The sequence below is a fragment of the Mchenga conophoros genome, linkage group LG11 (assembly GCF_057382185.1).
Source record: "Mchenga conophoros isolate Kocher_MC1m ecotype Shallow Benthic linkage group LG11, M_conophoros_male_GT1.1, whole genome shotgun sequence".
In the NCBI taxonomy this organism is placed as follows: domain Eukaryota; kingdom Metazoa; phylum Chordata; class Actinopteri; order Cichliformes; family Cichlidae; genus Mchenga; species Mchenga conophoros.
The window spans coordinates 24,089,545-24,110,216 of NC_140536.1; the positions used below are offsets into that span (position 1 = coordinate 24,089,545).

The 20,672-nt window shown below is 39.6% G+C and overlaps 2 protein-coding genes across 7 annotated transcripts; one reads left to right on the top strand and one right to left on the bottom strand.

Annotated features, from left to right (window-relative positions):
- Positions 1–343: 343 nt before the first annotated feature.
- Positions 344–14,657, bottom strand: dedd1 (death effector domain-containing 1). 6 transcript variants are annotated; one of them, XM_085291660.1, is made up of 6 exons: positions 14,543–14,657; positions 14,075–14,175; positions 12,473–12,993; positions 12,268–12,387; positions 11,625–11,765; positions 344–2,303 (listed from the first exon to the last, which is right to left on the bottom strand). In XM_085291660.1, exons 3-6 carry the CDS (start codon positions 12,942–12,944, stop codon positions 1,897–1,899), a joined length of 1,140 nt encoding a protein of 379 aa, XP_085147786.1. In that variant the 5' UTR covers positions 12,945–12,993; positions 14,075–14,175; positions 14,543–14,657; the 3' UTR covers positions 344–1,896. The 6 variants fall into 6 exon arrangements, with proteins under 6 accessions (XP_085147786.1, XP_085147780.1, XP_085147784.1 ...); XM_085291654.1 differs by having other exon boundaries at positions 12,268–12,396; positions 14,543–14,656; XM_085291658.1 differs by having other exon boundaries at positions 12,268–12,396; positions 14,069–14,175; positions 14,543–14,656.
- Positions 14,658–14,936: 279 nt separating this feature from the next.
- On the top strand, positions 14,937–18,985 carry rabac1 (Rab acceptor 1 (prenylated)). The gene is made up of 6 exons (XM_085291661.1): positions 14,937–15,094; positions 16,472–16,616; positions 16,807–17,019; positions 17,181–17,278; positions 17,703–17,804; positions 18,044–18,985. Exons 2-6 carry the CDS (start codon positions 16,495–16,497, stop codon positions 18,130–18,132), a joined length of 624 nt encoding a protein of 207 aa, XP_085147787.1. The 5' UTR covers positions 14,937–15,094; positions 16,472–16,494; the 3' UTR covers positions 18,133–18,985.
- Positions 18,986–20,672: the final 1,687 nt, after the last annotated feature.

Genomic DNA, 20,672 nt, shown 5'->3' on the forward strand with positions numbered 1-20,672 from the left:
TGTTAGAGATGGGAAAAAAATGGTTTCATGTCCAATTAATTTAGCACATAAATGGAAGAAGAAATTAAAGTGGCCAAACCAGAAACAGCAGTTGAATTACTAACATGTTAGAGGTACACACTATTCTTGGGTTTCATCATGCCGATATCTTAAAGCAAGAACTAATTAAGGACATGATCCACGATGACCTGCATTCAATGGAGCACTTCAGACCATTTCAGGGCAGGGGGAGGGCACGTAATTTTCAAACAACTGCTCAAAATAACCTCAGAGTTGGGAGACAATTTCAGATTACAAGTGGTGATAGTTTCAGAGACGCAAACAGGTAATAAATGTAAACAGCTTTAGGCCATCAAAACTCTTTATTATTCACAGGAAATTATTTCTTATTTATAAAGATTTCCACAAAAAGAATTGACCTTCATAAAGTAAATTTCTTTAACAAAAATGTTCCCCTGATTGAATTAACCTTTCTTCTCATGAAAGAATACAAACACACATTAATTAATTCCTTTAACAAATACACACAAAAGTAAACATGGAAATCTGTCCATTGTCCTTTTCTGTGCCCGGTCCTGCAGAGACCTGCACTTCAGACAGTGTCTGCCTGCTTAAGTCGTGCCTGTATGAAGGGACTTAGAGTGAAGGGGCTTATTGATCGTCTTCTATGAGTGAAGTCCAGGCATTAGTTCCAGCAGGGTGAGTCGACAGCTGTCCATGAGCCACTCTACTGGGCCTACATAGCAGGGCTGAGTGGAGCTGGGATGTGCACTTTTGATTTTGATCTCCCCAACATCACTTCTATTGACCGATGCACTGTCCTGTGCCTTACTTGCTGAGAGAAGCACTTGCTGAGGCCTTGCTGGAAACCCGGACACAAGCCACTGTTGCATTATCCGGGCTGCCGTTGACAAGCTTGTGATGATGAATCTTCCATGGTCTGTTGAGACCCAGCCCTAATCACTGCTGTCATCTACTGGCAACTGCTGTATCCACTGACCACAGCAATCACAAGTTGGGTTATCATGGTACACAGGGCTGGAAATTCCAGTGTTTGTTATCTAGATATAGATGTGGACTCTATCCAAAGTTGGGTCAATCTGTTGTGAGAGCAGCCCACTTTTCCACATCTAATTTTTTCTTTGAAGACCAGAAACTTTTATTGGCAGGTTACTTTATACTTTTAACAGAATCCAATAAAAATAATTGTCAGTTAAAGCTATTATTATTTTCCAAACCCCCAAAGAAGTATCCAACAGTCAATCTTGACGTTCTGGTTAAATTGATCTTTTTGGATTTGGGAATTTTAAACTCATGCTGGAATCTGAAATGTCCATGGTTACACATTAAAAAAAAAAAAAAGTTAGTTAAATAAGGAGGTAGGGACACCCATGTGCTTTATGTGTTTGCGTCAACCAAAACTTAGTATTTTACATCATTTGTGGTAGCCCAGTTGCCTTAACCCTATTTTGTAAGACAGATAAAGCTGTGAGGGGCTTACCACTTGATCTGGTGACACAGGCTTGCTTGTTCCAGTTCTCAGAGACTAAGAAAAAAATCTCGATATATCCTGTGTCATCCTGATGTAGCACCTGTGCATGAATCCAAAGAAAAAAAAAATACAGTGATACATTATTATTTATATTTCATTTACAAATAATACACTTCCAACTAAAATTTGACAGTTCTTAAAAAAAAAAGAAAAGGCAAAAAGAAAGGCTCCTTATGAACACAAAAGAACCAATGGTGAGTTCTGCCATCTAGTGGTCATTAAATGGAATGCAACAAATGGAGGCCTCAAATGCTTCCAAGCTTGCCTGTACCCATTATTAATTACATTCCTCCCTTTTCTCTTCTTTAAGTTTAATATAATACACCCCAGAGAGTCTGATCAGTTTATGAATCCCAGTGAGTCTCTGGGTGCCCATCATTACTGGATGACATCATTTTCTTAGCTCTCAGCAGCCTTCGGCCCTCCTCGTAGTCGTCTTGGTCCACACTGATCAGCAGGCGCACGCCTTCGGAGCCCGCTGCGTTCCTCAGAGAGTCCGTGATGAATACTCCCTTCAGGGCCTCCAGCAGAGCTCCGCTCAGGTAGTCACTCCAGAAAGCCTCGAGGTTGGCCAGCTCCGTGAACTTGATGTCGCAGACGATGGATCCCAGGTCTCTGGCACGCAGCAGCGAACTCGCTTGACTGAACAACTCAAACTGCCGCTCCAGTGGCTGCCGCTTGTCCGAGGCGACGCCGTTGCGTAATGCCGATTCGTGCTCCAGGTATTCCGCCCGGACACGCAGGCGGATATCTGATAATGGCAGAGGGAGGAGGAAGTAATGATGGACAAAAGGGTGAGTGGCAGTGAGGAGAGAGAGTAATGGTAGGAAGAGCAGAGGGGAAGTGAAAAAGGAAGGAGGAAAGTGAAGGTTACCCAGAAAAGAAAAAAAAAAAAAAAAGAGAGAAAAGAATGGATAGGCCCATGACAGAAAAGGAGGGGTGATGAAGTTGAAACAAAGACGGGGGAGAGAAAGAAACAAACATGAAAACAATGTTAAAAGATGGCTCATTCAACTTTGTGCAAGACATCAAGCAAAAAGAGATTGTAGGAGTACTAACTGGACTTAAATATTTGATTTTACCAAATCATGACAAAGTAAGTGAATACGGTGGTGGAACAGGGCAAATTATTTACGAAGGGCAATGGACTTAGACCAACCCATGTGAACTTTTGTGCTCAATACAGCTACAAGCCCCTCTCGTCTGTTTCAGTGAAAGATATTCAGAGCACTGAGAGAAATCGTCTTTAGCTCATCCGGCTGTGTAGATCCCTTTTCTTTTTTTGGATGGACAATTCCTTTTTAGGTACTTATGGTTTTTAGCAACATGACTGAATCAGAAGACGCTGGTGCATGAGAATTTTCTGTACGACAGCCAGCATGGTCCTCATAAATCACGGCTGTAGCGTTTGTATACTGAATATGATTAAATGAACTTGGCACCCTGAGCAAATATCGCAGCGGGGGTAACAAAAACAACTCAGCAGTGACAAGCCCGGGAGTGGCTTTTGTTCCTGACAGGTGTTTATAAAGGGCAGATTCATTCAGATCAAAATGGGTAAGGCTGAGAATAGATAGCGTCTGGAGTTCCGTAGTAACAGGATTGGTGGTCATGCAACAGCACAGCGAGAAAGATTAGAGGATACATACTGTACTGAGCAAGAGCAACGCTGAGATCATCTCCCATGTCATTAATCCAGAGCTCCAAGTGGGAAATCAGCTTCTGACGACTTTTGCTGCAACAAAAATCCATTTCTCCCATTCAAACCCCTTTAGCAGATGTAAACAGTATTTACCAGCAACATTTCTTCCAGAAACATTCGCATTAAGAGTCTCACTGAATTCATGTGCAGAAGCTGCTTTTTCATATTTGCATCTGAATGCATGATGACATTTTATGAAGCAAATAAGGAAGAAAAAAAAAAAAAAAACTTACAAAGGAGCACTGTGACTAAAAATAAACAAAATGGCTCAAAGGAAAAAAAAAATCAAATCAGCTTTAAATGCTACAACATGAAATACTTAATTTTGAAGGAATAAGCAGCACATGGTCACATCACAAATGTTTGAATGAAATGGACCCAGAGGTACTTCTAATAAACTCACGCTTGCCTCTGACAAAAACCCAGAGTATAAGGTAAGCATGATTACGAGACTGTCTTGAACTCTTCTTCATGTATGTACCAGAGGATTAGTGTACACTTTAACACACGCTTTGACTTGAGAGTCACATCCACCCCTCTTGCAGCCATGTTTTGTTTGGGGCTATAGGGAATGGCGCGAGACTCAAGAGGGATAAAGTTTGGAAAATGCCAACATTAGAAATGCAAATGTTGAATTAAACCATTGATTTTGCATCTCTTAACATTTGTAGAAGAGCAATAAGCAAACAGTGGCTTTGCATTCATGCCCCACAAGTCTGTAATTAGATTACTATAAAAACAGACGACTTGTTAGAAGGGGACACTAAATCAACACATTTTAAGCCATGTTTAAAATGTGTAGTTTTTACATGAAAATCATTTGAATGAAGGAAGAATGTTTTCTTCAAAAGGGATTTATGGTACAAAAATATAAAATGTCAAGATTTTTTTTAAAGAAACCTTCGATTATAGTTCAAGTTTTGTTTATTAAATCATGTCTGTGTTACAATGTTTCAATAAATTGTGTTAGACTAAAATAACTTTTGTGGTAAATTCATTGGCAATACAGAAGCCAGACACATAGAAAAACTGTTGCACCAAAGATCATCATCACAGAATGTAAAACATCTGTAAAAACTATTCATTCCCTTTATATGTTCATTTAATATTTAAAAAAAAAAAAAAGTTGGGCTAGTACTATAAATGCATTACAAACACTTGAGTGATTTGTCACTCTAAAGTATTACTTAGAGAAAAGCTAAGTCACATGACTCATCAGTTTAATATCATGAAAAAATTTGCTCATCTCTATAGAGCACACTGTACTTGTGCAACATTTAGTGAAGAAGAGCACCAAGATGTCTACAGGAGGTCTACACAATCCTAAAGCTGACATGGAAACACTACCTATAAAACCAGCGGGCTACTATAGAGGAAGCTGGCATTACAAAAGTGGAGGATCCACGTGGAATTAGGCTTATTTTATGAATTCTGCCCACTGCTTTCACAAGTCAGTAACTCCTCACCACTACAAACACATTATCCCCACAAGTGTGATGGTGGCTGCGTCATGCTGTGTGGAGGCTTCGCTGCAGCAGCTTCTGAAGGTAGAGGGTAAATTGAATGCAGCAAAACTCCTGAGAAATCCTGAAGGAAACCCGCTGCAGTCCGAGTCACATACGTTTTCAACACAATAAGCTACAGTTTTTCACCCCAACAGATTTGTGTTGACTTCGAAACTCACACTTGTTGATCACTAGCAGGAGTCCATTGTGATTTAATGAAGTTATATAAAAAAAGATTACGTATCCATCGTTGTGGCAAGCACATGGATAAATTTGCAGTTTGAGCATTTTTGTGTTTTGAGGTGTGAACTATCATAGAAGATTAAACAGACTACACATAATCTAACTTTATACAATATTCAGTATGGACAGAGGAAAATATGAAGTTCGAGCACCATTAACAATTTGACCTTTTTGGATCATTATAGAGTGTGTGAGGGCTGAGGGTACAATAAACACCTGCCTTTCATGCAATTACTCTATTTATGGATGTCCTCCATTTTGCCTTCCCATTTCATACTGAGGAGGATGGAGGCAGAGATAGTGACAGTGAGGAGGCCATTTAAAAGCACAGGAACACAGTGATAGTCATTTTGTTAGGGTTACAGAGCACTTCACGCTTCATCACACATAGAGACATCCACTTAGACAGGACATTAGGAACCACAGCTTTCATTTTCTCACTTTAAACACCAAGTCCGTTTGGCTCCTCATCTCACCCCACCAAAAGGAGGGAGGGGGGAAAAGAGAAAAAGTTTAAGTACCCATTTACGAGGAGTCACTTGGCACGGAGAGCTTCAACTCTTTATCGATCCGTTTTTCTGTTGAACAACTGACCAAGAGAGTGGAGAGTTAGGGGGGTATTGAGAGACAGGCAAAATATCTGTGTCTGCCTGAAGAACTTTTTCCCTATAGTTTAAAAAAAAAAAAAAAAAAAAACATAAATCCTCTGTACCGTTTTGTGTAGTTTGAATATTTACTGTTCATTCTCTCCTTCTCTTTGTGTGTGAGGATATAGTTTTCCTGACACACAGGGTGCTCTGTTTAGAACTGCGAACACAGACAAAGGAGAGAAACAGACAAGCACAAGTGGGTTGCATAGTGGTTAAATGGACTGTTCCTCCCCCAACATCAAGCAGGCATGGCACAGCAGTCACTTCTTAGTTTTAATGAGGCTTCAGTAAGGCCAATAGTTTGCATTGGCAAATTAATCAGCTCAGAAATGCATTTACTGCTCTGAACTATAACAAGGTAAAATCTAAATGGGATACTTGGATTACCCTTACCTTGACCAAATCTCTTAACCTTATCTTCCGGCCCTTTATTTGTGCCGCACCGTTAATCAACAGTGCTCATTAAACCAAGGAAGGGCCTTCACAAGCACCCCATTTAGACACAAAAACACTACTGAGCTGAATGTGCAAACACCTTTAAGACATTTGTAACAGCAGTTGTCATTGTCAGAATGTAATTGAGATACTTCACTGAAAATGACCTAAGAGATGATGAATGGTGACAAGAAAGAGTATTTGAGGTCTGTTCAAATGCTATGGGCCAGCATTGGACTGAACTGCCCTATCTATCTCTGCTCCATCTTGACAAACGCACACCAGGGCTCTCACAGGGCACAGAGATAAGATACAGCATGAGCTTCCTTCAGCAGAGCACTGTTCGGTGATTTTCCCCAGAACGGCTTGAGTAAAGGTTACATGGACATTTTTTTCTTTTTTTTAAAGAGCTGTCTGTTGGCAGCCATTTTAGATTTGGTGCAATTGAATACATGGCCTTACAGAACAGGACTCTATGCCCAATTAGGATTTTTTTTTTGTCTCTTGAGCATCCAGAACTGGCATCGTGATGTTTCAGTTTGCCAAAATAATATGAGTCAGTTCAATTCACAGGGCAGCCATTTATAAGCCTTGCACGTCTCCAATGGGTTCATATGCAGTGCTGACTCGCATTTTCACAAACATGTCCAACACATTTCTGTTTCCACTTTGAGTTAAACTCTTCAGTGTACTTGTTCTAATTTTATTTTGTAAATCCTAATTTATCTCACCATGACCTCAGTCAAATATAACCTAAATCTCTGTTTGGGTTAGGCATCAGACATTACGTTTTTTTAATAAATGACCAGAACAGCTTTCACTTCTGCATTACTACTGAAACTTTCACCACAGCTAAAAACCTCCATGATTTCATCTGGTGTCATCCTCTTTAATAACATTTAGAAACTGTACTGTGTAACATGAGCAAAGGTCAGGGCTGGTGCACAGTGGCCATTTCAGAATATGAATCATTCAGACTGAACAATAGTAGGCTGGAGCAATTTGCTTTAAGTCTGGTGGCTTCCTTGACAGGCTACTGAATTTTATTAAAGTAGCAAAGTTAAGCAGACATTTTTCTGTAAGCTTCCACAATAATCTTTCTGCATGTTGTCCAAGACAAAACTAGACTTGTGCAACTTCTCTCAGCTCTCTTTTTAGGCTTTAGCCCATGACTAGAGACTGACCAATTAGGTCTTTCCAGAGAGAGAACTGGCTGTTGTACAACGAAGGCATTCACCACCCTTCATACGATGAAAAGTTTAATTAACTGTGAAAAGTTCTGCAGGAAAATCTGAAATGGCAGCTCTAAAATGGAGGACAGACTGACTCTGACAGTACACATACTTGCTGTATTTTTCCTCGGTTACTACGCTGCCAACTTAATTTTCCTGTAAGATTGAACTGTGCTGCATTGGTTTCCCAGGTTGTGTACGTAAATTAAGGTTAGACAATGTGATGAGTGGCTATGTTGTCAGTGTGGCTAACAGTTTAGTTTTCTTTACAGCTAAAGGTTTTCAGCTATGCCTAATTCAATGTCCTATTCTTGCCCATATAAAGCATCTGGTCATCTGGTTGGAAGAAGTTAGTTTCATTCTTTTCCCAAGCCTTACTCACATTTACTGGAATTTCTGCTGGACATATTTGTGAAAATATGTTAAGTTCCCGTGATTTCAAATATTGGGGAATTTAAAATACTTTCGTTACACGCTTCCCCTTTCGGTATGCTTTGAGTAAAATCAAACTGACTCAAGGTTTTCCCAAGATCACTGTACAGTCTTTGGGTTTGAGACTTACTGCTGAGGACTCTGGTAGTTCTGTGAAACACTGACACCAATAACTCTTGTCATTAATAGGCAGGAAGCTAAAAATCTCAAATAGAAGCTTTTTTTCTTCCACAGTGCACAAGACTAGAGAACATTACAGGATGATTTTTTCTGTTAAAGCAGATTATGTTTTCTGAAGGAGACAGGGTAAGGAGCAGCTACATTATGATACACAAGCATCGTATACAGAGCAAAGTGGCAGCACCAACCCCTGCTGTAACAAGGGGGAGAGCCTCTTTTACCTTAGGCATCGGCCCAGACTTGTGAGAGAGCGCATGACTGAGTTGATCGCGCACACTGCAGTATGTGCAGACAGAGTGGAGTGACAGACTTTTTTGTTTTGTTCCTCAGTCTCCATGATCCATTGTGTCTTAGGTTACTCGATCTGAGTCACATTCTTGAGTCAACCTGGTGGAATCAAATGTGGAGTCAAGACAGCAACAGTTCATAGTCACAGGCACATCACTCATCCTGAGTAGCTAAGAAAGGCTGTCCTTAATGATTTCTTCTTCTTTTATTTTTTGAATGAAGTGAGAATCATCGGGCTTTTGTTGTAATGAATATTTCTGACCAACAGGCAAAGATGGACATTCAAAAGAAGTTTGGGAAGGTCTACATGAATGACTAAGCAAACTTCACACAAAGGGAAACTGATGTTAGTGTTATCTGTCTTTTTGTACCAAGACAAACTACCATTGATTTCTTAAAGGCAGGTAGTAGTGGAAATATGGGCAAGGACGTTGACAATGGATTACATAGTGCAGCTTTTCAGTGGCGTTAAGACAGTTTCAAACAACTGCTAAAAAGTGATTTTTGGGGGATATGTAAGGTTTGACAGTTGTCAGAACCACTCTGGTTCAAGCTTAGCAATAAAGCAGAACAATGGCTCTATCTGGTAGTGATTGGACTGGACACTTATATTGAAAGAAAAGGGAATAAAACAAAAAACAAAAAAGGACAAGACACAGCCTACCAGTGAGCATTCTTATCAACAGCAGCAGCTGAACATAGTCCAAAAGGTTAGAGAAAAGAGAGGTGGAATGAAGGGAAAAGAATATAAAGGACTCCCACAGGGAGAAACTGATAAGGCAACAAAACTCTGATGTTGTATGTTTAAAAACGACAGTTAAAGGGTTATCATTAAGTCTCAACAAGATCATAGTGTACCAACAAAAACATAATGTGGAAATGCTTTAAAAAAAAAAAAAAATCAAAGGGAAGCGCATCACATTGAGTTCTCAGACTTAAAAGTAGCTCTAGGATTTTTAAGCACATTTGGTACTAACATAAAAAGTATGAGCGCTGTGGTCTGTACAGCACAGAGAGCTTTAGGCAATATTGCAGTCCGGATTTTTCACCAAATGTGACACTGGGTTGAAAAACAAAACAGAAGGAAAATAAAAGTTTCCTCAACCCTGGAACATGTTTGGACTCTGTGCAGCTCCAGGAAGAGGTAAAGTACAGTGGCCTTTGCAAGCACACCATCTTCCACATTTTTATAAGTAGGTGTGAATCTAGTGTACCGCTCTGTGCTATTTAGGGATGGGAATCGAGAACTGGTTCTTGTCAAGAACTGGTTCCCAGTAGTCTACTTCCTTCAAATCGTTAGTCTGCCTGCCTATCGACCCTGCTTATCCGTTCTTGCACTCTTGCTACATTCAGCTGATTTAGTTTATGTGTAATAGGAGGAAAACAGTAGTGCAGTTTATGACGTGAATATGGACATTTCTTTTATTTTTTATTGTATAAAAGGATGAGAGCGCAATGGTAAAGTGGAGACTGGGACAGAAACAACTGCCTTATACTGTTAACGCAACTTCAACATTCCGCAAGCACAGCATGCTAACGCTAAGCTAAGCGGTAGGGCTGCACGATTAATCGTTAGAAAATCGCGATCTCGATTCATACTTATGTGCGATCTCATTTCCCATTTCCAAATGACAACGATTTAAAAAAAAAAAAAAAAGAAAAAAAAGACGACGACGACGACTGTACCGCATTTTGATCCGGGACGTACTCTGCATGAAAACAAGCGCTCACTCTTCCTGCTCAACAAATGACAAGGGCGGAGCCTTATACCACGTGATACAGAAGCTGTGCCGTGTGATGCTAAAATTAGCAGGGAAAAAAACAACAGAGAGCACGTCAGGGATGACGAGAAAGTGACAGGAGAAAATCCGTCCCGGTCAACCACCCAAACATCAATAACGGGAACCTTATACAGCGCTTCCCTATACCCGTCGAACTCCCGCAGGCACAAAGAAATTACGGAGGCTATTACTTATCACCTGACCAAAGATATGGCTCCCATCAACACTGTGCAAAACGAGGGATTTAGGAAAATGATCAACACCCTAGACAAACGCTACACAGTGCCGTCCCGCAACTATTTTTCTATTGTTGCACTACCTATACACGCAGTGTCGAGCAACGGTGGAGACGGAATTTCAAGCAGTACGACATTTTGCGGCAACAACAAAACGTGAGACATTTGTTGTTTTTATGTTTACTTATTGTTTTTATGTTCAGTCTCAACTGTTACGAAGTTGATGTGCAGTTAATAAGTGCAATAAATATTTATACTGGAAAAGAGAATCGTGAGAGAATCGTGATCTCAATTCTAAGCCAAAAAATCGTGATTCTCATTTTATGCAAAATCATGCAGCCCTACTAAGAGGAACTCAGAGTGATGCTAAAGCTGAGTGAATGCTGACTTAAGCCCAGCACCATGATAAAGTGAGCCATTAGTTATAGTGAAGCAGCCACTGCTGAACTTCAACAGGTAACAAACTGATGAGCAGTCATACTGCAGTCTCCGTTTCTACAGTGGAATCACCAAGACGATTGCTTTAAAGTCTCTTGGTGATGGTTTTTTATCTTCGACTTGCATTGTCGGCTTTGTGTTCATACCTAAATACTAAGAGAAAGATCACGTTTGTCCTTATTAGGATTTGTGATTATGAGACGGTCAGTTTCAGATCATTTTACAGAGTAACACTAAAGTAATGTAACAAGTAGTATAACAAATGTCTTTCTCCTGGAAGTAATTAAATAACGTACTGCATTACTTTTAAGAAAAGTGTTCTGTGAAATATGTGCAACAACTTTTTAAATTTATTTTTTTGAGTAGTGACCCCAACACTGATCACAACAAAGAGGGGAAATGCCTCCAACATGCACAAACATTTCACCACCTAGTTAATTACGTACGCAATTAATTTGCATGAATTTGATATGCTGCTTAGAAGTGCTGGCGACTCTCAAAGTGGAGGCAATGAGAAATCGATAAGGAACCGAATCAATAAGCAAAATCGATAAAGAAATCGGAATTACTAAATTCTTATCAATTACCATCCCTACTGCTATTTAATTTGTCCATTTCTCCCAAGTCTACAAATAACATGTTAAATTGTATGCTAACTTTTAAACACGAATCTTCTTAAGCATGAACTTGGCGCTTTTATGCATTTTTAAACATTTTGGCATTCAAGATTTAGCATAGATAAACAACATCAGAATTGAAGAAACTAAACAGGAAATATGATGATGCCAGGGAGGTGTTAATAGGCTGAAAATTATATTCTCGTCTGTTTAAAGAAGGAAAAATGAGCAGCAGGGGTAAATAGCAGGATGAAGGTACCACAGAAGACAAGAGAAAAAACAAAAAAATAAATAAAAAGAAAGACACTTTGAAAATGCATGAGTTGCACTTACCACAGGACACTTTTTGTGGCGCTGGTGGTGGAGGCAGAGGATGACTTTGCCTGCTTGTTTTCTTGGACTTACGGCTCCAGCCATTTCCCCTCTTCTTCCTCCGCCTACTTGCACATGGCCCAGCCACAGGAGTGTAAATACCTGACAGAAAACATATTGACTGAGTTCAGGGATGCAAGACAAAAATAACAGCAAAGGACTATTTTTAGCTTTTCATCGAAATTTTACTGCTGATATTTGATCACAACTTTCAACAAGAAAAATGCCTGTTAAGATCATGGTGCGTACACAGCGTTCTTCCCCACACAAGACACAGATCAAAAAAAAAGAAAAAAAAAAAGGTTTTAACCACCAAAAATTATTTTTTAAATATTATTATTTTAATTAGGATAATAATCACTGACATATATAATAGTCAGAAATACACAAAAGGCACCGATTTATGTGGGAAAAAAAGTAGCAGCTTCCATGCCTTAATTTATATTTTGCATATAAGCAGAGTCAATCAGGCTAAAGAAGGCCAATTCTGAACCACAAAAGAATCTGGTACACACACACACGTTTTCAAATCATCATTAATCAGCTTGAAGACACTTAAGAACGTACTTCAGTTTGGCCAAATACTAAAGAGCAGTAAACTTACCAGTTTCTAATTGATGTGCGAAAGATGTAAGAGGAGTTTCGGTCTCCCTGCAGCTGCTACTTATTCCAGAAGTACACACCGACTCTGTGCTTTCTATCTCATACCTCTGTCCAATTCTCTCTGGAGAAACTGAAAAGCATAAAAAACACATAATGGCAAACTATTTGAGATCAACTACAGCAGGACATAATCTCAAGATCCTCACCTGTCCTCCTTTTCTTGTGGGACACTGAGGGTAGCAGGTCATGACGGGTAAGGACTCTTAGAAGTTGCAGTAGTGGTGCCAGGTTTCCATCACTAAAGTATCCTCTCCTCTCGAGCTGTAGCAACAGCTCAAGGCCACTCTTGGGTTTTGGGTCCAAAAAGGGCTGCTGTGACCCCGTAGGCTTTAATTGCTGCCATGCTTTTAGTAGCTGTGGACTTGGGGCCACACCTGGATCATCTGGATTGTCCTCATGGGGTTCAACTGTCCAGCCTGCGGGATCGAGAGGATGTGTCGCGGAGCAAGTTTCATTCAGAAGGAATGACAGGACTTCAATGTCAGTCTCGGTCAGCTGAGAACCAACTACTTCAAAGACTTCATGGAGAGACAACATCCCATAGTAGTTGAGGCACTCTGTTTCATCCCAGTACAGTGAATCCCTGAGTGGGTACCCTTGATGATGCACTGCAGCCATGGTCAGGATTTGGCTATGGACCTTTCCCACGTTTCAGCCAGTGATAAGACTACAAAAACAAATAGAAGAACAATTACTATTAAAGTTTTTTGATGTCTAACAAGATACATCTGCGTAACCATATAAACCAGATAAGTAGGGTTGGGTACTGAGCTGGTGCTGTTGAGGGAACCAACCAAAATATGTCAGTGCTACTGTTAATCAGCACCAAATTCTGGTGCCAGAAAAAAAAAAAATCTGGGTTAGAGAAAGAAAGAAAACAAGATGTCAATAATGCTACATACTGAAGAGGAAAAAATGACAGGGCAAAGGTAGCGGTAGAATGCTGAAAGCATTTTCAGGTGTGGTTACATGTTTTTTTAAAAACTCTCTCTAACACTTGTAGTGCAAAGTCCAAAGCAACACATCTAATCTGCATTTACACCTGGTCAAACAAAAATAGAGCTAAAGCTGAAGAGTGTGCCATATTTTCTAGCCTGAAAGCCAAATTCACTAGAGGACCTGCAGCTTTAACTCTAGCGTAACTGTAGCCAAAGTACAACTAATCGAACCAATGGATGATGAAGCTTTTAGTGAGACATTGACATCTTCTTCAGGTAAAAACTAGGTAGCTGGACAATATGTCAGAGAAACGGGGCTGTTTTCACTGCATTTGTTGACATTTTTACTTTTCAGTACACATAATGCATTGTACTCAGCGTTCCTGTAAAGGCTGCAATTCTCATTTAACAGGCTTGACCTCGAGTTCCTTCCATGTTCTATACTCCTACTTTTAATTGCATTACATACACTAAACAATGTCATCTGTGTCGCTGTTTAAGCTATAAAACGCCGCTCCAACAAATCCCGTGTAGCTACATATAAACTGCATTAACCACTAAACTGTATTCATCTATAAAACATAGCAAGCCGTTTGTGCCATGTAACACAGTCAATGATCATGTTGGCGTAATACTGCAGCGTTACGCCCGTTCTCTAGTCTCTACCATTATATGGCTGCATCAGCTAGCTCAGCAGTCCTTGCCATTTTCACCATTTTCACCCTCAGCTCGAAACAGTTTTTAAACGCGTAACGGAGAACCCCCTTATAACCACTTTATTTCCATTTACGCTCAGAAACGTACACTAACCAGTTGGAAGCCAAAGATATTAGCCGTTCTTCAGACGCCCAGTAACAACCGGTGGAGCAAAATTTTCCCCTTTGACAAGTTATGTAACCAGTCACGTTTATCTGTGGAAAAAAGCATAACAAACATCAAGAACTGCAATGCAAACAGCGGTTTAGCCAAATAACAAACCTGAAATTAACAGGTGTGCTACATTTCTATATACGCACTGAAACATATAACAGTAACTATAGGGTTAAAATATATGTATATATTTTTCCTCTATATGCATTACCGATAAATACAAAGAACAGAAATGGATATCGCTTGCTAGCTACTAACGTTAGCTTACTTCAGCTTTAAATTGGCTGTAGTATCGACAAGCATTGGGTCACATACATGAAAGCGTGAAAAAAGCACCAGTAGATTAATATTCAAAGCATTTTAACGGGATATTAATCAAGAAACCCAAAGTAACTGGGGGCGACTCACCTCCGGGTGGGTTGAATGATCTAGTAACTTCCACAGCAACGTGCAGTTCTGCACTACGTCAACGCTGAGGAATTGACCAATCACAGCCCCCTGACTTCCACGGCGACACCCAGTCACGTTTTTGCTCTCGCTGATCTTTTGAACTGATCTGAAGACAGTTTTTCATAAACAGTCACTTTATCGTATTGATCAAGTCAGTAAAGACAGCTGATTCCCCCCCCCCCCCCCCCCTGTTTTTTTTTTTCGTTTTACTTTTTTTGTCTTAGCTTCCACATGAAAAAAAAAACAAACCAAAACAAAAACAAATCAGTACTTTAAGCGAGCTTTGCAGCGTAGTGTCCATAAGCATATAAGCACAAGAATATGTACTGCAGCAGGCTACACCCAAACGTAGCAGAGGGAAAACTGCTGGATGCTGTCAGTAGGTGGCGGTGTTTGGAACCAAGGCAGCTAGGAACAACAACAAGGAAGGCAAATAAGAGCCACATCATATCCGTAAACTAAAACAGCAACAAAAGGTCTGAGGCAGTCCCATTAAACTCATCTCCTGCTGTGAGTATATGTAATTAAACCATTGTAAATTTGGCAGTTGATATTGTTCATTTTTATTTCGGTTCATTTTATTTAGGTGTGTAAAGTTGGGCTACGATAAAATCATAAATCCGCTTCGACTGGAGTGGTTATTAGCAGAGAAGCTAGCTGCGACAGAATTTGAACAACAAGAGTTATTAAGAACAACTAGGAGTTATGATGGACTACATACCGGGGTTTAAAAATGTCATTCAGTTAGGATTCTTGACAAATTAAAAATAAAATAAGTGAGTATTCCTTGGAAATGTTGTCGAATATCCGGGCGTATGTTTAATGATGTGGCATTGACCAAGCCCTTTTGCTGACGAACATTTTCCTCTGCCTACTGTTGCTAAGCTCGGTCTTTTGTGTTGAGTGTTGTTTCTTCAACCTCTGGGAACGACAGGACTGAGAAATGCAGGAATATAAAAACTGGTGTTGGTCACGAACTTCATTCTACACTGGCTGACCTGTTTATAAATACTTTAGTTAACCATTTATATGGATATAAACAAAGAGAGGGAATCAATTAAGTGGTGCCAGAATGGTGCCCTTCTTCTCCTTTTGACTGTTCTCTTTAGGGGTAACCACAGCAGATCAGATTTCCTCTATCTCGCTGATTATATCCTCCACATCCATGACCCTGAGCCTCCACTCCTTCCAGCTTCACTGTTACGTCTGCCTCACTTTCAGTCACATGTATTCTATCTTACTTCTACTGAGTTTCATGCCCAGATTTTGGTGTTATAATATGATGGTTTAAAACAACTTATGTTGCTAAATATAAACGTCTATTGGGAGTCAACATCATAAGTATGTGCAAAATTGCATAGCAGGATTTTTGTGTGTGTGTGTATATAAAAACAAATTGGCACCCCTGAAATAAATTTAATCTGGTTTGCTAATTGAGGTTTATTATAGTCAAGCTTAAAATACTTTTTTTTAATGAGCTGCTCAGGAATAACAAAAAATAAAAGGCATTGGCAGCAAAAATATGAGTCAGAGAATCATAACTTTAAACCTATATGAGTCTTACTTCATCCACCAGTGTTGTTGTGTAGGGGAAGAAAGCTTCTTTTTTTTTTTCTTTCAACCTTATCTTGAGACCAAGTCAGTTTGATTGTAGTGTTTGTTTGTTTTTTATCTTTTGTCTTTTTGAATCTTGGAAGTTTTTACATTTTGATGAAAATTAAAATTTGATAATGAATCAAAATAACTGCCTAACTTCCTAGAATCAAAATAACTGTGGCATTTCAACATTTCTATCCATTGGTGAGATTTGCTTCTAGAGGGACTTGAGAATTAGTGATGGAAATGTTTTACAACTGGTATTTACATTCTGTGTTTTCTTCCTTGCAGTTGTCTGACAGCAGACTGTGTACATGCCATCTGGAGTGCCAAAGGGGGAGAACTGTCAAGTGGACATGGACAGCAAGGCAGGAGATCTGTTCACAGCTGAGGATGCTCATCCTACAGGCACAGGAGGCACAGGAATCCTGGCAAAGTATGAGTTTAAATGTGTTTGTCTATCTCAGATTTATCACACAATAGAGCTGACATGTGCTTCTGCATCTGTTATACCTGCTACTAATGTTTGTAAGCTTAATGAGCCACCAAGTGATAATATAAATTTTGCACATGTCATAACTCCTCTTAATGTTTCTGGTTCTTAATGTCTTCATCTTATTTCATAGGCTCTGGCTTCCCAAAGGCATCTCAGCTAGCATGGCTAAAGAGTGGTTCGACAAGCGCCGATTATCCATTCGACCTTGGGCCAGTTTTGTAGACCAGCGCAAGTTTTCAAAACCCCGCAACTTTGGAGACTTGTGCAAGAGGGTGGTGAAAAATGTGGAAATTTACAACAGCAACTACACCTTCATCTTCTTGGGGCTTATCCTCTACTGCATGTAAGCCCAAAACACGACTTTGTTCGGAGCTCATAAATCTGGTTAGGCCAATGAGAAACGGGGAAAAAGGGAAGCGGTAGTAAAAAAAGAAAGAAAGGAATGAAATTTTCAGCTGATACACTGTAATAAACGATTGGACTGTTGATGTTTCCTCTCTTCAGCATCAGCTCGCCCATGCTACTGATCGCCTTGGCTGTGTTTGCCGGTGCCTTTTACATCATTCACATCAAATCTTTGGAGTCTAAACTGGTTGTGCTCGGTGAGTAAAAGTGTCTCAAATAACTCGGACAATCACATAAATACCTGCTTGTTGAATCACCGGCAAGTAATATAAATGTTTTTTTGAGCAGCTACTTTAAGATAAAGCTAGCTCGAATAATTAAACATCAAACTTTAAGTTGTATATCTTTATTCATCTATTTATTTATTTATTTATTTATTTATTTATTTATTTATTACCTCTAAATTGTTGTGTATAGAAATTAAATCAATGGGTTAATGAAGCAACCTGTTTCTGCCCGCAAATTATTGTTCTCTACTATTACAGTTCTCAGTAAACCACAAAAGATGTCAGTTTAGTGAAGAATAAGCTAAATTTATGTAAGATTTTAGTTTGAGAAAATAAAACATCTTCATTTTTATGGAATCTTTAATTGCTGTCATAATTTGTGTTCTCAAACCAGGCAAAGAGTTGACTACGCCTCACCAGATGAGCCTGGCTGGAGCCATTTCTCTGCCTGCGTTCTGGTTAGCCGGAGCTGGCGCTGCCGTGTTTTGGGTTCTTGGTAAACCAAACCACATTATACTTGTTCTGTGTTACTCTTTTGAATCTTTGTTTTAAAAAAATGTTATTGTGTTTTTCTGATTTTGGAAATATAATTGAACATATTCCACTGCTGTCTGCAATGCTAACATTTCTCTAATAGTGGAACCTAAATCTTGTTCACGCATTTGTAAGAAAAACCTTCTTCTTTGTTACTTTCTCTTCACATCCATTTTATACTGCTATAATTCATCTTCCCAGGAGCAACGCTGTTTGTGATTGGCTCTCATGCTGCGTTTCGTGAGCTGGAGGGATCGGACATGGAAGAGCTCCTCATGGAGCCCGTATAAAGACCAGGCTAAACTATCAGCAGGCGCCGGTTGGCTATCAGTCATCATGTTGACCCTGCAAATATGTTTGCACACAGGAAGAGCTGTTCATATATATGTTTCTTAGCTTGTTAAATTCCCTGTGTTTTAACCCCTTACCATGGTATCAAGAATGTACCTTGTCATGTTACTGACAGCTTTTTGAAGCTCATTTAAGCACATAAATTGCCATAGAACACAAAAATGGATTTCTGAACGCAAGTCTAACCACACATTAATGCAGATTATATGCCTTCTATGTTCATTTTAAACCTCGGATGCCTCTGATTTGTGTAAAATAGTCTTTCATTCCTTGCAATATTTCTCAGCTTATATCTTAATGGGCTATCTGTGCTGTGCTCTCTGCTGTAGATATTTGGGCTAATACATTCTCTCTGATTTGAATAATATGTATCAATGTAATCTTTACACTTCTAAAGAGAATTTGTGATTGTTTCCAAAGGAAAGTGCAATTTAAAGCTTTAAAACTGTATCTAATGCTAATGCACAAACACACATTATCATTATTGTTATTATTATTATTATTATTATTATTAGACAAATGCAGGTTTGGTCATTCAGATAGGCTTCTTATATAGATGGCTTGATGATGACACATCTTTAAAGGTCAGTACTTAATCATGGTATTTTACATCGGGTTTATAATTTCCTTGTTAGCATGTATACATGTTTAGCTTGGAACTTGGAGGTGTAACGTCACATAAATGTAAAATACTTTATTGAAATTCATCGTTCGTTTACATTCTGATAAAAGTTGGGTGTTTTGTATCTATATTTTCTCAGTGCAATAAACTCTTAAGGCCAGCTTATCCAATTCTCGCTTTCTTTCTTTTTTATTCAGTATCAAATTAAGTCATATTTATTTCCTCTAAAGTTGCTATTACAGTTGACTTTTGTTTGTGCATGCATAGCAGGAGTTGTAGTGAACTCGGTGTCCCTCGGCAACACTTAGGTCTGTACATGTTCTCATTATTCTGCTCCAGTCTGAATACACAGTGGAATAGGGCACTTCCAGCCCTTGTGGCTCCTCTCCTCTGCCTCCAGTATACCAAGCACCGCAGCGCTCACCAACCCCCTCTTGTCCCCCTTTTCACGTGACCCCTGTGACCCTGTGCTCTGTGACAGCACAGCGAAAGGACCCCATGCTCAGGTTGCCATAGCGATGACCTTGGAGGGCCCCAGTCAGACACACACTCGTCCACAGGAGCACTCGCTTACACACTGCGGCAAAGGCAAGCGATCGATATTCTATTATACGTAGGGTGGCGAGGAGCGGGTTGGGGGGGGGGGAGTCGCACTGCAGTGAGCTCACTGCAGAGACACGGGGGAAATTAGAACGAGGGTGAGAGCGTGAGCGTGTTTGTCAGGGAGAGTGACAGAAAGTGGGTGCGCGTGTGTGTTTGTGTGCGTATGCATGCGTGCATTTGTCATTGGGTAGTGAAACGATTCCACAAAGTTTTTGTCTTTCTCCCTCAAAGGGACGTGTCCTAATTTTTTTCTTTTTTTTTTTAGTTTTTTGTGGCAAAGTGACCTCACACAAAACCTAATTCTCACATTATAGAGCATTACATTATGTATAATTTATTTGATTTGTGTACTTGGTAGGCAATAAGCAGTTCATTTAAAATATATGACCCCTGTGGCTCAGCGAGGCAGCACATTTGCAGCCCATTCCCTGAAGGTGACCTGCTTTATTTGCAGAAATGTAGCATATTAATCAAAAAAGTAGCTGTTCCTTCATATAAACACACTGCCTGCACTATTATTTTTCTATCAACTTAAAAGAGATGGCTTTTGGGAAATGGAGCAATAATCCTTTTGTATGTTGGTCCTGCTGAGAGCGAGCCTCATCTCTGAACTCATTTATGTTGGAGTCAGACAATGCTGACACGTATAGAGTGGTTTTGGTGCATTACCTTGGGCTGCCGCCAACTCGTCCCCCTATGGCACTTGAACATTATGCAGTCTTGTAGGTTGAAGTGCATATATTTGCAACACTAGATGGCATCTCATCCTAAAATTCTTATTCTGTCATATTCTGCTGAGCTATACTCTCATATGCATAAAGCTGTACTGCATGGGCAAGGGTTATGGTGTTTTGCATATATTTCATCATGAGGAAATTGCTTTATTACAAATTTGAATATATATTTGCTGAAATCAAATATAGGTGCAATATTCAGGGGTTGTAGTCTACTAAAATTGTTAATGAATTCCAAATATAGACAGGAGGTAGAAGTAATATGATGTCAACTGGTCAGTATTCATGAATGCAGGCGACAAACTGCCAGTTCAAAGATGCAGTTCGGTGCTTCCGGTGGAATCTATTGAACACAAAGTAATTTTTCTTGCAGGATTTGTTATTGTGTGTGCACCCAACGCTGATGAGCAGCACTCATTTGAGCCAAAAATATAAAATAAGAGAAAATATGAGCAACTAAACAAAAGTAAAGTTTTCTGTGGTACAAAAAGTAAATCAGACAAAGACACGCAGACAGATC

Excerpts from the sequence above, each read along its gene's own strand:
- dedd1 (XM_085291654.1), bottom strand. The coding sequence starts at position 12,944 with ATGGCTGCAGTGCATCATCAAGGGTACCCACTCAGGGATTCACTGTAC. Across the intron at positions 11,766-12,267 it reads CGCACATCAATTAGAAACTG|GTATTTACACTCCTGTGGCT; the intron begins GTAAGTTTACTG and ends GTTTTCTGTCAG. Across the intron at positions 2,304-11,624 it reads GCCACAAAAAGTGTCCTGTG|ATATCCGCCTGCGTGTCCGG; the intron begins GTAAGTGCAACT and ends TGCCATTATCAG.
- rabac1 (XM_085291661.1), top strand. The coding sequence starts at position 16,495 with ATGCCATCTGGAGTGCCAAAGGGGGAGAACTGTCAAGTGGACATGGAC. Across the intron at positions 17,279-17,702 it reads GTCTAAACTGGTTGTGCTCG|GCAAAGAGTTGACTACGCCT; the intron begins GTGAGTAAAAGT and ends TTCTCAAACCAG. Across the intron at positions 17,805-18,043 it reads TGCCGTGTTTTGGGTTCTTG|GAGCAACGCTGTTTGTGATT; the intron begins GTAAACCAAACC and ends TCATCTTCCCAG.